This window comes from Stegastes partitus, unplaced genomic scaffold, assembly GCF_000690725.1.
Source record: "Stegastes partitus isolate 25-593 unplaced genomic scaffold, Stegastes_partitus-1.0.2 Scaffold1363, whole genome shotgun sequence".
In the NCBI taxonomy this organism is placed as follows: domain Eukaryota; kingdom Metazoa; phylum Chordata; class Actinopteri; family Pomacentridae; genus Stegastes; species Stegastes partitus.
Genome location: NW_007579094.1, coordinates 154,088 through 167,637, shown reverse-complemented (window position 1 = coordinate 167,637; position 13,550 = coordinate 154,088). Strand labels below are relative to the sequence as shown.

The 13,550-nt window shown below is 41.5% G+C and overlaps 1 protein-coding gene across 4 annotated transcripts in view; it reads left to right on the top strand.

Moving 5' to 3' along the window:
* Window positions 1-556: 556 nt before the first annotated feature.
* Window positions 557-13,550, top strand: part of sh3bp2 (SH3-domain binding protein 2) — a 36,771-nt gene continuing 23,777 nt past the window's right edge. For 2 of the 4 annotated variants that reach the window (XR_520865.1, XM_008298958.1), the window contains exon 1: window positions 11,359-11,750. Coding sequence is in view for 2 of the 4 variants with exons in the window: in XM_008298958.1 (XP_008297180.1) it covers window positions 11,647-11,750 (104 nt within the window). In the remaining 2 variants the exon portion in view is untranslated. Of the gene's footprint in view, window positions 779-11,357; window positions 11,751-13,550 lie in introns of those variants that run through there. The other 2 variants (XM_008298961.1, XM_008298960.1) reach the window with 2 other exon arrangements.

Genomic DNA, 13,550 nt, shown 5'->3' with positions numbered 1-13,550 from the left:
AAAACGTTGATGTAGAGTTACATCTAAGCCATGTACAGGTAGAAAATAAGGTTTAATAAGTGACCAGAGAAAGGAATGGATTACATTCATGCTCCCCAGAGGATGAACCCTTTGGATTTCGATGACATCGTGATCATGTAGCGCCACATTCAAAGCTTTTTCAGCCACATAACAGTTGTAAAAACACTGATGCAACTACGAACACAGGCTCATTCTCTTCAACATTTGTATATTTTCCTATTTAATAAATATTCATTCCTTTTCTTTTTAAACTTTTGACTCTTCTCTGCGCTGAAGTTCTTTTTCTTTTTCCTCATCCAACAATGGTGACCAGTGTAGTCGACTGCAGCAAGTTTAAGGTGTGTTTGTTTGTGACGTGCTGCTGAATTGAAGAAGTGTTTTATCTGCACCATAAAGGGGAAGTTGGATATTAAGTTCTGGCTGCAGTCGTAGCACCACTGCAGCCTGATGAATGTATTTTCAACTCAAACCTGCAACATCCTCCAAAGCAGCACCTAAAACTGTACCGACTGCTGTGTGTGAAGGCTCTCTGCTGCTCAGTAGACGTGTCGCTTTTTTTAAATGCTGACTTTGTGCCCGTCTGTGTTTGAACGCAGCCGGTTTCTCTTGTGGTTGAAGGGAGGGTGTTGTGACACTTTATGCAGCGTCTCTGAGCAGCTCGGCCAGGAAGTGAACCGGGCTGAAGTGGAGCTTTGCGGGGCTCGAACCACTGATGACACAGAAACAGGAGCTGCACAGCTGACGCAGCAACACATGGGTGAGTCTGCTCCAGTGTTTTCAGCTCTTTGGTCGGGACGGGGGGCTTCAAGGGGCTGTTTGGCTTTTCAAAAGACCGCGTGGAAGAAGGTCTGAGATGGTGGTACAATCGCTCAAAGTGGAAGCTTTTCTTTTCTTGTGTGTCTGCTGCTGCCCTTCATTGATGTGCTGGTTTTTGTAGATGAATTGTTAGAGTCAGAGATGACAAAGCACGTACTGAAGGTCGGGGCTGGGCGATAATTTAATATCACCAACTTTCACAAGATTAGTGTCGACTGCTCTACGAATTTCTAAGCAAACGTTGACGATCAAGGTGATAATATTTTGAGGCGGAACTTTTTATAAGCTGGTTTTTGAGATACGGGTTTTGTCATGCATAACAGTAGGGCACTTTTGCATAGCCCTGCCCAGCTCCTTGTTATGTGGGAGGATCTATTTTGGGCTTTCGACCATAGAAAAGGCATCAATTCAAATAATTATTGTCTGTGTTGCGACGTATCTTAGAGGGAAAGTTGACGGTACAAGCATGTGTTTAGGGAGAGGCGAACTACAACTCACAAGGTACAAAGACTACGCTGAGACGTGCACTTAAGCAGTTTGAATTTCCTGCCGTTCCCATCCAATGCCTCGGATTAGCTTCTTCTGTACAGCAGGTTCCTCCAGGGTCATGCATATTTTTGTATTAGTCTCCACCAAGACATCAAAGGTACATAAATGTTGTTCTAGTTTTGTATTTAGACGCATCTGCAAAGTCAAAATGACTCTCTGGAGTCAAAGCAAAGCGATAATAATAGCAAATAGTTCAGTTACTCAGAGCTACGGTTGTTTTGGAATCGACGTTGCAATGTGTGCAACAGTCACATCCGAGGACGTCCAATACGAAATAAAGCTAACGAACCCAAACGCATCGTGCTACAACTTTGTTTTTTGCTGCTTGATACAAGATTCTCATTTTCCACAAGAGAACAGTACTTACTCTGAATTAAGGTTTCTTGGATAAACTGAGTTTGTTGACGTGCACGTTCCACATGCACACAACGAACCGAGCAAAGAACAGGAAGGTGGTGCTGAAGAGGTTGCAAAAAGAAACAAAAAACCATTCGTAGGACTGCACAACTAATGGAATATTAATCCTGATCATGATTTTAACCTCATACAATGAAATTAATGTTCACCTGCTTTCAGCTTTGGTAAATCTGATAGAGGAATGCTTTGTGTTCGTCTCTGTTGAGTAGTTTCTGTTTGCACACTTGTCTGAGTTGCAGTAACTGAGAGGAGACGAGAGGCTTCTTTGTGCACAGTCGCCTCTTTTTTTTTTTTTAATTACTTTTAATTGTCTGTGCAGACACGCTCCCCTACAAGTTCACTTTAATCATTCTGGAGGTATTCATTCTTTCCAAATAGATTTATTCAGTTCATCTGCTGCACATCTCTTTTCTTACATCACAGATAAACTAAATATCATCAGGTTTTATTAAAATATCGTGCAGCTCTGAGGAGAACTCATTTGACGTTTGCAGCAGCGGGTTCTTATTTTCACACAGAAACCGACGAGAGCAGCTTCTCTTTTTTTTTTTTTGCTGTTAGTTTTGCTGACAGAAATAACTGCTGCTACCGGCTAATTTTATCAGCTGGGAAACACAAGCGTTTTCACCGGCTGGTTTCTGCAGAACAGGAAGGAATAATATATTCATGTACAGGCGGAGCCGGTCGGTCACAGAAGAGCAACAGAGGTTAATGGTGCTTTGTTGTTCAACCTCAAGCCTTTTTTTAGCGTTTCAGAAATGCATCTTGCTGCTCGACCTACATCTACTTTGCAGACACGGCGTCAACTTGACCTCCATATTAATGTTGAATATTGCGATATTCAGAAGCGTTGCTGCAAACTGAGCTGCTGCATCACTTCAGGAGGCGTACAGCTGCTAACTTTGAACCTCTGCTTCATTCATTTATCTTTTTCCCCCTCGTGCTTCGTGTGTTTATTGACATCAGGACGTGTTTTCTTAATCACACAGCAGCTCGTTTGTTGCTGCTCTCGCGTTAATGTTAAACATTTGCAGACTTTCATGCAAAAATGCAAACATTGTGTTCTCTCTAATATCCGTTTGAAGCGGCGCTGTGGGGTCACAGCAGTTTGTGGCTCTGTTTTACGCTCTTTCATGCTTCTTAATTGACTACTCCTCGGCATTAAAGGTTATAAACTTTATTGTTCGAACAGCTCCGTTTGAACTTCTGCTTTATGTGAAGCCAGAGTGCAGCGATGTGTGTTTTTGTGTCGTTTTACATTTTAGCCCACTGACTGGTTCTGGGCTTCTTGTGTGTATTTAATCTACAACATATTCTACTTAAAGGAAAAGAGATAAATTTATGTTTGTGATTCCGCCTATAAGAGACAAGAGAAAGTCGGATAAAACACGTGGAGGATTTTTTTTGTACTTGGTTTACGATTCCTATAATGATTTCTGCAACACTAAACATGTATATGCATTACAGCACAACAGAGTCACTCCTTGGTACCTGCAGCTCCTTGTTGGTCACCTTTATATGTTAAACAAGCTGTGATGGTCTCTCAGGGTTCTGCAGCCTCTCTCACACCTGAGCTTCTTTCCAGCTTTCATCTGACGGCGTCCGAACAGAATTAGCAGCGTGCTCACTTTTCTTTAAATATCGTGGTGACTAAGTCAAAGCTGCTGACATTTTAGCACCGATTTCAACACAGTGACATTAATAAAGAGACACGCCCACGATCATGTGAACGTTTTTACACAACCTGCAAACTAATCCCTGCAGGAAAACTATTGTTTGGTTTGATTTAAACAAGCTTGTGTTGGAAAAGGCCTCAAAGAGCAACAACACGAGGACAAATCTTCCTGGTAAATTCAAGAAAACCTGATTCAGAAGTCTGTGCCAAAAAGTTTTGGTGTTTGTTTCCGTTCAGCATGTGGTGCTGCAGAGTTGGTATCAAACGAGATATCAGTCACATAAAACAGCCTTTTCCTTGTTGTGACAGCGTTTACTTGAGGAGAGTTGGGTGTTCGGCTTCAGCGAACATCTAAAACTGTCGCATCTTCCTGAAAACGTAGCGTTTCGTTGGAACCCTAGTGGGTTCTCAGCAGTACAGACGAGACTAAACGATCCCAGAAATAGCCCGTTAAAGGATCATATCACAGGAACGTGATCCTGGTCTGACCTTCAGTGATGCGTGTTAGTTGTCACTTAGAAATGACAGTTTGGGTGCAGAGAGATGTGTTAAAGATGTAACTTAGGGGGCAGAAGAGGCCCTATAACAGCCAACGATGTACTAAAATGACAGAAACAAATTGCCGATTGCATGCAATGTTTCTGTAAGTTATCAATAACTTACTTGGAACGCTGATTTGTCAACTTTCACCCAAACTTTTGGTACTTTCTAGCCTCTAACCACTAGCTTACGAGACTATCTTCCTGACTCGTCTTCCATTTTCATCCGTGAACCTCCATCAATTTGACTCTTATTTTGCTCCGATGTCGTCCTCCGTCTTTGCGTTTAGCTGATGAGTTTCAGGAAAGTCAGCTTCACACATCTTAACAGACTGATGCAGCGACCCGTGACCTCCCTCCATGCATCACTTGACATGCTCTTCAGTGTCACAGATGTGACAAATATCGTGCACATTCTTTCCATCACTGCAGTGGATTCGTTGGAATGAAACTGAGGATCATTACCGTAAAAGCAGCCTGACTTATTGGTTGTAGATGCAGGTTTAAGCCTAAAATCCTTCCCTTTGGGGAAACGACAAGAACCTCTGAGCATCAAGTTTTGCAGAGGGTTTGGATCGTGCAGTAAGGGCGGCCATGCTGGGCTTTTTTTTCATTAAATCATCCATTTTAATGACAGATTTTGCTTCCTTGCATGCAAATCTTCCACCAAAACGATTCCACCTGAAGTCTTTCATGTAGTTCCTCCCAAAATGATTGCGATTAGTTTGAAGAAACACAAACAAGCAAAAGCATTGTTTTGTTTTTTCTCCTATAGCAGAATGATAACGACCGTGATGTACTACAGACTAACGTAAAAGTGATTAATTACAGCCACTGCATTTCTTATTTTGTTTCTAGTGGTGGGAGATGATTTTTAAAAAATGAATCTAATTAGAGGCTTTGTAGTTAATTAATCCTGATTAATCGCATTTTTATCAAAGTTATTCAATTCAAGTACATTTTGACTGACGACTGAATCAATGAATCTACATAAACGTGAACGTAAACAACAAATAAGTTTATTTTTCATCTATATTTATGTGTCTACTACATTCACAGATTGGTGCAATTACAGCAATGATATTGAACATTTTAAGGCTTTTTGTGTGACAGTCTGCACACCACCATGCTCTTATTCAAGCTGCCTCATGCTACGTTAACAGCATAAAAAAAAAACAAGAACATTCTGCTCAACAAGCTGAGCAGCGCGGTCTCGTCTTCCATCACAAACTTTCTTGACGTCACTTGTTGCATCCTGTGCATCTTCTTCGCGGCTTGAAAGCTAACTTTAGTTGCATTAGCGCCACCTAGCGGCTGGAATGTGTGCATCAGTGTTACCGGTGGGTCAGAAACTAGGGGACTGAGAAAGGTGCGATTAAATACGTTAAGTTTTCTGTAATTAACTAATTGAAATGAATGCGTTAAAGTCCCAGCCGGAGTTTTGTTTGTTTGTTTCCGAGCAATATCTGATGCAGTCACTTTAACAAATTGAAGAAGCAGCAACGTTTCATGACCCATTTCTGACTAATTTGACCGATTTCAAGCAGCTGAGAGGAAAGAGGAATAAAAGAAGTGACTTGTTGAGGCTGACGAGAGAAGAGGATTTAAATAGAGTGTCCGGTTGAATCAGCGACGTCCACTTTCATTATGAGGTTCAGGACTGTTTGGACAACACTGACTTTTTTTTTTTTTTTTAATTTCGACTATCAAACAACAACAAAGCTCTCATTGGACAGACGCTTACAAACTAGAAAACCAGGTTACGATTGAGCAGCTTCTGTTTTGATCAGCAGAACAGCTTTAGTTCCCTCTGCAGCACCGATCTGACGTCTCTGCTGCTTCCCACTGATTTCAGGTCGTGGCTACTTGTCGTCGATTGGATTAGAAATCGTTCGAGCATCGAAAGACAGTTCTGCGTTGACTCATGCCCGTCAGATGACGCCTCGCCGGTTTCAGGCTCACTGTAACAGGAACCAGCTGCCTCATTATTAAATATCAGATTTCACAACACACATTTAGTCTCTGCAGAGCGCTAGAGTGCAGACAAAAACAATTCATTTGGTTCTTTATGAAGTAAACCTTTATTCCTCAGAGAACATGTTGGGCTGCATTCGTGTGAATCGCAGCTCTTTGTGTGGGTGACCTGTCGTTGCGGTAACACGCTCGCCAGTTGAGTCCTTTTGCGTCATTAATATCACACAAAAACATTCTCAACTAATTTTCTCCACTCGATGCATTTGCAAAAACAGAATTTTGACACTTACTCAAATTTAGTTTCCTTTGCCACGGTGTGACCTTTCTGGTCATGTCAGACGTTTCTGGTAAAGGTTTTCTTCCTTTTGATTTGAACAGGAATAAAAGTTTGTTGTTTTCCAAATATGGGCCTGGACTTGTTTTGTAAAGACGGAAACGTTTAATGTCTGATGTGACCAAAACCAGTGGTGGAATGTAACTAAGTACATTTACTCAAGTACTGGACTCCACTACATCTCAGGGGTACTTTTTCTACTCCACTACGTTAGTCTGACAACTTTTTACTTTACTTTTTTGTATCTTTCCTGTTCAACGACCTCCAAAATTAATGATTTTGAATATATTTTTCTAGATAGACTACAACATGAAGCGTTTGAGTCAATCTTTAAAGTATTAGTATGTGAAAAATACTTTTAAAAAACTCTTAAATTAGCTGGAAATGTAAAACTGCAACACAGCAGACAAACAGTGCTGTTTTTCTGAACTTATCAAAGCCTGAACTGTATGCGTTCCTGTAGATTAAGCTCCCCGTCAGTATGTAAAATAGTTAAAACTAACTCCACCTTAAATATCTACAGCAGCAAAACACAACATGCACATCAAAAACATATAATCACATAAAGACGCTGAGACTTTTGGTGCATTTTGCTGATTCTACTGATGTTTTGCATGCAGGACAGAAGTGTTTCCACAACGTGCTGATAATACTTTTACTTCAATGACGGATCTTAAAACTTCTTCGACCTGAACCAAGATCTTTCTCTAACTATGATCAAAATTTTTTGCACAAATCGGATCACAAACGAGTGTCTGAAGTGAAATCTTGGACTTCTGGATGCTTTAGATTCATTTCATACATGCAGGAATTCATTCATTTATTTAAAAAAAAACAAAAACAAATTGTCTCTAAACTCAATCTATCTGGTGGTTTTGTTGTATTTGAGGTATCGGTTTGCTAAAACCTTGGAAATGTGCAGCTTATTCATGTTGATATAACGAACCTCATCATGCCCTTGTGATGAAAGAAACTCTAATAATCAAGAAGTTACGCCAACATCAGGATGATATTGAGCTTCCTCTATTTGTTGTCTTTAAAGCTCGAAGGTACCAACCCTGTAGTGGCCACCGGATGCACACAAATTTCCATTTGAAGAAGTGGAACTCAGAGGGGTTTTGATATGGCTTTAAAGAAGAATTTTCTCAACCTGGCACGTTTCCCATTAAGGTAGCTCTAAGGTTCTTGCTAACCGGGGGGGTTTTCCTGGATCGGACCTGGCCTTTCGGATGTGATGACAGTCATCCCGCCCAGGTAGAGTAGAAGCAGTCATTCTGTCGCCTCATTTAGAGGAACTCATTTTTCTGGTATCTCTGGTCATTTGGTGTCAAAACTTTGCATCCTACACTTCCTTTGTGTAGATTAGAGGATACAAGAAGTTGCACCGCGTGTGAACAGTATTTATGGTCATTATCAATCAAAGGAAACATAGAAATTAGCCATCTGGAGTCATTTTGCTGACTCTGCTCCATCCAGATCAAACGCTGGCTGGTCTAATCACTGACAGATTCATTATATTAGAGTTATTTGTGCATGTCGGTTTATTTACATTAAGAGGACAACAGTAGCTCATTTCAGTTTGTGATCAGCTGTATTTATTAGAACTTCTTGGAGGCCAAAGAAGAAACGCTGATATACGAGGAAGACAAGAAACTGGTGGTGCTTCTGAGCTCAACACTAGACACTTGGAAAATCTGCATCAGTCCGTGGATGAGACTAATCCCAGCTGTGGAGCTACAACTAATGAATCACATAAATAAACATAGACGTACAAGAGAAAGTGTTTCGCCTCCCCTAAATCTATTGGAACATCAAGATCGGCCAAGTAAAGCTACTTGGTTGTATCTCGTCATCCTACTCTTGCAACAACTGAACTGTTATCTGCTGAGCTGCTGCCTCCCCAGTATGAAGCTGTCCAACACATCCAACCAAACTGGCATGCATGGAAGAATTCATCACGTCACCTGGCAGGAATTCAGGGAAAACATCCTGATGCAGTTTGCATAACGTCCAGTCCAGTGGCGACCATCGTGTGAGGAGTTGTCGCCATTTTTGTTTTGTTGTTTGTTGTTAGGGCACCTGCCATTCAAGCCCTCATCTCTTTTACAACTTATTTTCTGTTTAGGTTGAGTTTTTTTTATCATGATCACAGCTCGACTACAATGTTTTGCATTTAACATTCAGTCCAACTTGAGAACTGCTCCAACAAACGCCATTCACTCGCTGTTTTGCGTGACTCATCGTTTCCCCGAGTCTTTACGACGAAGGTTAAGAGTTCAACCCATAGAGCCACAATATCCACATTCAATAGTAAACCCGAACTAAACAGAAATTCTCCCTTGAAACCACATCAAAAACCACCCTGTGTTTCCACCACTGCTTCACATGGAAATTCGTGTTCATCCTGTGGTTGCTACAGAGTTGATACCTGTTTATAGCCCTAAAGATGCTGGATAGAGGAAGGTCAATATCATGTCAACCCAGAGGTCACAAAGGTCACATTAATGGGAAAAGTGGCAGGCTAAAATAATCTTAAATAGTCCTTTTTTAAGCTTCTTGTAAATAGTATATAAGGTTTCTCAAACACAAGACACAGCTGGTTGGTTATTAAACTTGAGCTTCCAAACATCAGTGATTTGCACCACTGACGAGATAAAAACTGAATATCTTGGCATCCACATTGAGTTTGTTGGACACGTGCATGTTGGAGATTCCAGTAAATTCCTCTATCTAGCATTTAAGTATCTCAACATCAATTTCTAATCTTAGAGAGCTTAATAAACATAATAAAGATGGTCACATCCGTGAGTTGTGTTCAGATAAACTACTGAATAATGAGCCTGCAGACAGAAGAGTCGAAACTTTCTCTGAGGCTGCATTTTCTCCCTCCGTCCTGATCTTCCAGTCTACTTTATGTGACACACTCTCTGCTGAACTTTAGTCTTGAACCTGACAGTGCATTTAAACGTCAGCAGCAGGAGAAACTGCTCCTTAGTGGGTTTAAATTCTAACTTCTGCGCGCCGACTTTCAACACCTCGCAGTCTGAGCTGCTGCTGCTGACGGTGGTTTAGAGGTCTGGCACCCGAAATTAGACTTTGTGCTACTGGATCAGTGGAGAGACTTATGGCTTCTTAATTGAAAATAGCAACCTGTCAAACAACGGACCACAGAGGGATTCAGTTTTATTTATAAAGTGCCAAGAAACTTCAGTTTAAGTCAAGACAACAGAATGTTGTATTATGGAGAGAAACCCAAGAAATCCCAGCGGTTTCCTTTCAGTGATGCTTTAAAGTTGAAGGCAACTTTTAGTAGCTCTAGATCTTCTGTCTGACTTCTTTAAGGTGTGAATGACTCTATAAGGAGGGAGGAGTTGTAGAAAAGCTCAGGATGCAACAGCAAAGACAGAAACACTGAAAAATTGTCCAAAATGTAAGAAAACGATAAATATACGAAGGGAAAAAGACAGAAACTGACCCAGGACAAGCTCAAGAGTGAGTTGAGACGTAGACACACTACCACATGTTCACTTCAAGATATAATCAACTCCAATCAGCTGACTTGGAACATTGAGGGAACGTTTCATAGATGAGTGTTTTCCAGACATCGTGCCTAAAACATCATCAGAACATCGCAGGCAGAATGTTCCACCTTTATTTATCACGACAGGAAAGTTTTACGAAAATCATCTGAGACCTCGATAACATCTGGAAATACGTTTTCTGAATGTTGGTTTGAAAACCTGCTTTGTAATCATGGAACTTTATCTGTCCTCTTGCTAATGAAACATCATAGTAACTGTACAAGAACATTGCTGGAAATGATAATGTTCTTAAAATAGCCACTTTAAACATTTGATCCAAACATTTTCTTGCAGGTAATGTAATCCAGAGTTGTGGGAACGTTCCCCGTCAGCTGGTTCCAGGTTGAATCTTCTTGTTCCAAAAGCATTCTGGGAAAGTTTTGCAAAGCTATGGTAGTATTTTCAGCGGGAATTTGTTCCTTTTTAAAGGCAGGATAACTAAAGATCTTCTAAAAGTGTTTGGCCATAACACGGTTGGACCGTTCTGCTCAAGCTCAAAACTTAAACTGAGAAGGTTTAGGAGATATCAAGTACCACTGTGGAACATTGCGAGAACGTTTTATAGATTCCATCAATAAAATCCCTAAAACGTCTTCGTTACATTGCCGCTAGAATGTTTGTTAGCATATGGCAGTGCAGGAACTTTTTCTAAAGAACGTTCTGTCACCTGAGGTCTTCATAACATCCTCAACATTTTTTTTTAAAGTTGTATTGAAAACATTCTTCCGTTGCGTTAACGTTCTACAATGTGTTCCCTCAACGAAAAAGTATAACGTTCTACCTTTTAATATATTAGATTACAGGAACATTAAAACACATTCTGTCATCTGAGGTCTCGACAACATCTTAAACATTTTTTGAATATTGGTTTAAGAACGTTCTTTCTTTTATCATGGGGCGTTGTGGGAATGTCCTCAAGAACATCCCCAGAACATTCAAAAGTTCCCCCTTTGTCACATTACAGGAAAGTTGTTCTTAACTGTCCGAGGCTCTGATAACATCTAGAATTTTTATTTTTTGTAGCTGATGTAATCCAGACTAGTGCGGGGGTTAAAGTCTACATCTTCTTAGACGCACGAAAGTTCCTGTGTTCTTTTTTTTCGTTAAACGCTTCAAACACGACGGACGGGACAGTAGCATGAAAGTTCACCTGCAACCTCAGACCAGATCGGTTTCATTTCAGGTTGTGTTTGTAGACGCCTGCTTGTGTGTTTTCATGCGTGTGTCCGATCTTGACCTCTGAATTGTTCCAGCCCTACGAGATGGAAAGTCCCCGGCTTCTTTCTCAGCTGTCCGAGTGTATGAGGTGTGTGTGTGTGTGCGTAGGCTGCATCCGGCGGCCAATCGCTTACCACCTCTGAGGAAGCAGGAAGGAACACACCGCAGCCCGTCGACCAATCAGAAGCCGAGGCTGGAGGAGGAGGCCCCCTTCAGGAAGCGCCTGGCGGAGTGTCAGGGCTTCAGACCACCAGCAGACTTCCTAATCGACACAACCGATCGCTCTATCTCCTCGTCTAGCCACATCTTTGCTTTATTCTATTTTTGATTTACAACCACATTCTGCACCTCTACTCGGACCGTTCCTTTCATTCAATTTGCACTCTTGTTGCTCTCCTTATACATCCGATCGCTCTTCTGATCTGAAACCTGCGAAATCGATCCGTCTGCCTTAAACACATTCGACCGTACCTACACGTGGTTAAAAAGTATGGTGGTGAACTGCACCGTGCTGCCGCTGTCATGTCCGCCGACGTGCCCGCTCCGTCGCTGAGGAAGACGAAGTCATTTGCGCGGAGCTCCAAGCCGAGCACCAGGATGTGTATTCGGGAACAAAGGAGTATCATGTAAGTTCCTGAGCCTGCATGTTTTCATCTTGTCTGTGTGTTTCTGTCATTTTCTTTATGGGTAAATTCCCCAAAAAGTCCCTCAAAACCTTGGTTTGATGGCAACATCTAAGATCTGGTTGAGAGAGTGAATGAATGTCTCCCTGGTTGGTTGGTCTTGGTGGTTATTTTTGCCAACTTGGGTAGCATGTTGGGTGTCGGTGTTGTTTGCAGAAGCACTCGGCAGGAGATTTGCATCATCTGCATTGGTTAGTGTTTGATTTGGTAAAGTTTCTTCCCCCATTACGAGATCTTACATAAAGCAACTGAGGGATTTTTAGTCGAAGAAACCGTCTAAGTTGGAAATTTTTCTGATGCTCTTACTCAGAATTTGTTTATTGTTGTTTCGGTTGTGGAACGCTTCGGCCCACGGTATTGAGAAGATTGGGAAAGTCAGACGCGAACACGTTTTCTCACAACAAGTTTGAAATGGTAACAGTTTGTCGCCCTTTTACCAGTTGTGAAACTTTGCTCGAAATAGAAATCAAATCTGCCTATTTCAGGCAGCGAACAGCAACACCTACAACACGCAGAATAACACCTACTCCATCAAACAGCATCCTGCATTGCTGGAGGAGATAAAAAGGCCCTTTCTCACAGGAAACTCTCCACTTAGAGGATGGACTTTGGTGCAGAATCCACCAAGTACTTGAGACAAACTCGATTTGAGACGGCGTCTCTGTGAGCTGCGACGTCGTTACTGTTAACTCAATGAGTCGTGGTTTTAAAGGCTCAATATGATGTAACGACGTTGCAGAAACGCGTAAGAGTAGCTTTTGCTTCGGGTCATGTCCTATTCTTGGTTGCGTCAAATGTTACTGGGTATCTTTCACAACCAGAGTTTGACCTCTGAAGCCGAGGACACGAGTGGGATGAAAGCAACAAGTGGCTGCTGGAAGAACCAATGAGATCTTTGACAACAAAACAAGAGTCGGCGGCTAAATTCAACTCGAGTATCAAAGATAGAAGAGTCTCCTGTGAGTAATGCATGACTGTGTTTCTGATATTGTCAGATTAGAGGTGCATCAGCGTATAAGATGCTGTAGTTGTTCACTGGTTTCCAGCTTGCTGTCATGGTTTATCCTCTTGGAGAAGCCACAAGCTCACATGTTTGCTCTTTATACGACTTCTACCCATGTGAATCTTGGACAGTCACTTTTGGGCAACCATTTAATAAGTGTAGAGGGTAAATACGAACAAACAGAACACTAGAAAGGCTGAAACTAGACCCAGTTTATGCTGTTGTTTTCGCCATAAGTCAAAAAAGTTAAGACACTGGTTGGATTTGTAAAAATTCCCTGTATATTTTACCCAGCTAAATATGTTCTCACATCTCTTACAAGTTTGAATCTCATGTTCAAGGAACGGTTTAGGGATAGTTATCTTTTCAAATAATGTTCCCGCAAGCTGCAGCATTCAGAGGATGTTTGGAGGATGTTGTCAGAACCACACGAAGGAAGAACAGTCTCTAAAGAAGTGTTCAAAGAACGTTCTCCAGATGAACTGTTGTTTATATAAAATATTCCTGTAATGTGATGCATTAAGAAGCATTGTGGAACATTCTGCCTGCAATGGTCTAGGGAGGTTATCACGGTCAGAAAAACGTTCCCACAACGTTCCACGATGTAATGTGATGGCCAAGGAAGGATGTTCTCAAAGCAACATGCAGAACACTTGCGGCGTAGTGGTGTCTGTTGTTTTCTCAGCTTTTAAGAAGAACATCGTGGGAACTAAAGGAGAGCTTCCCTCTAAAAACATCAC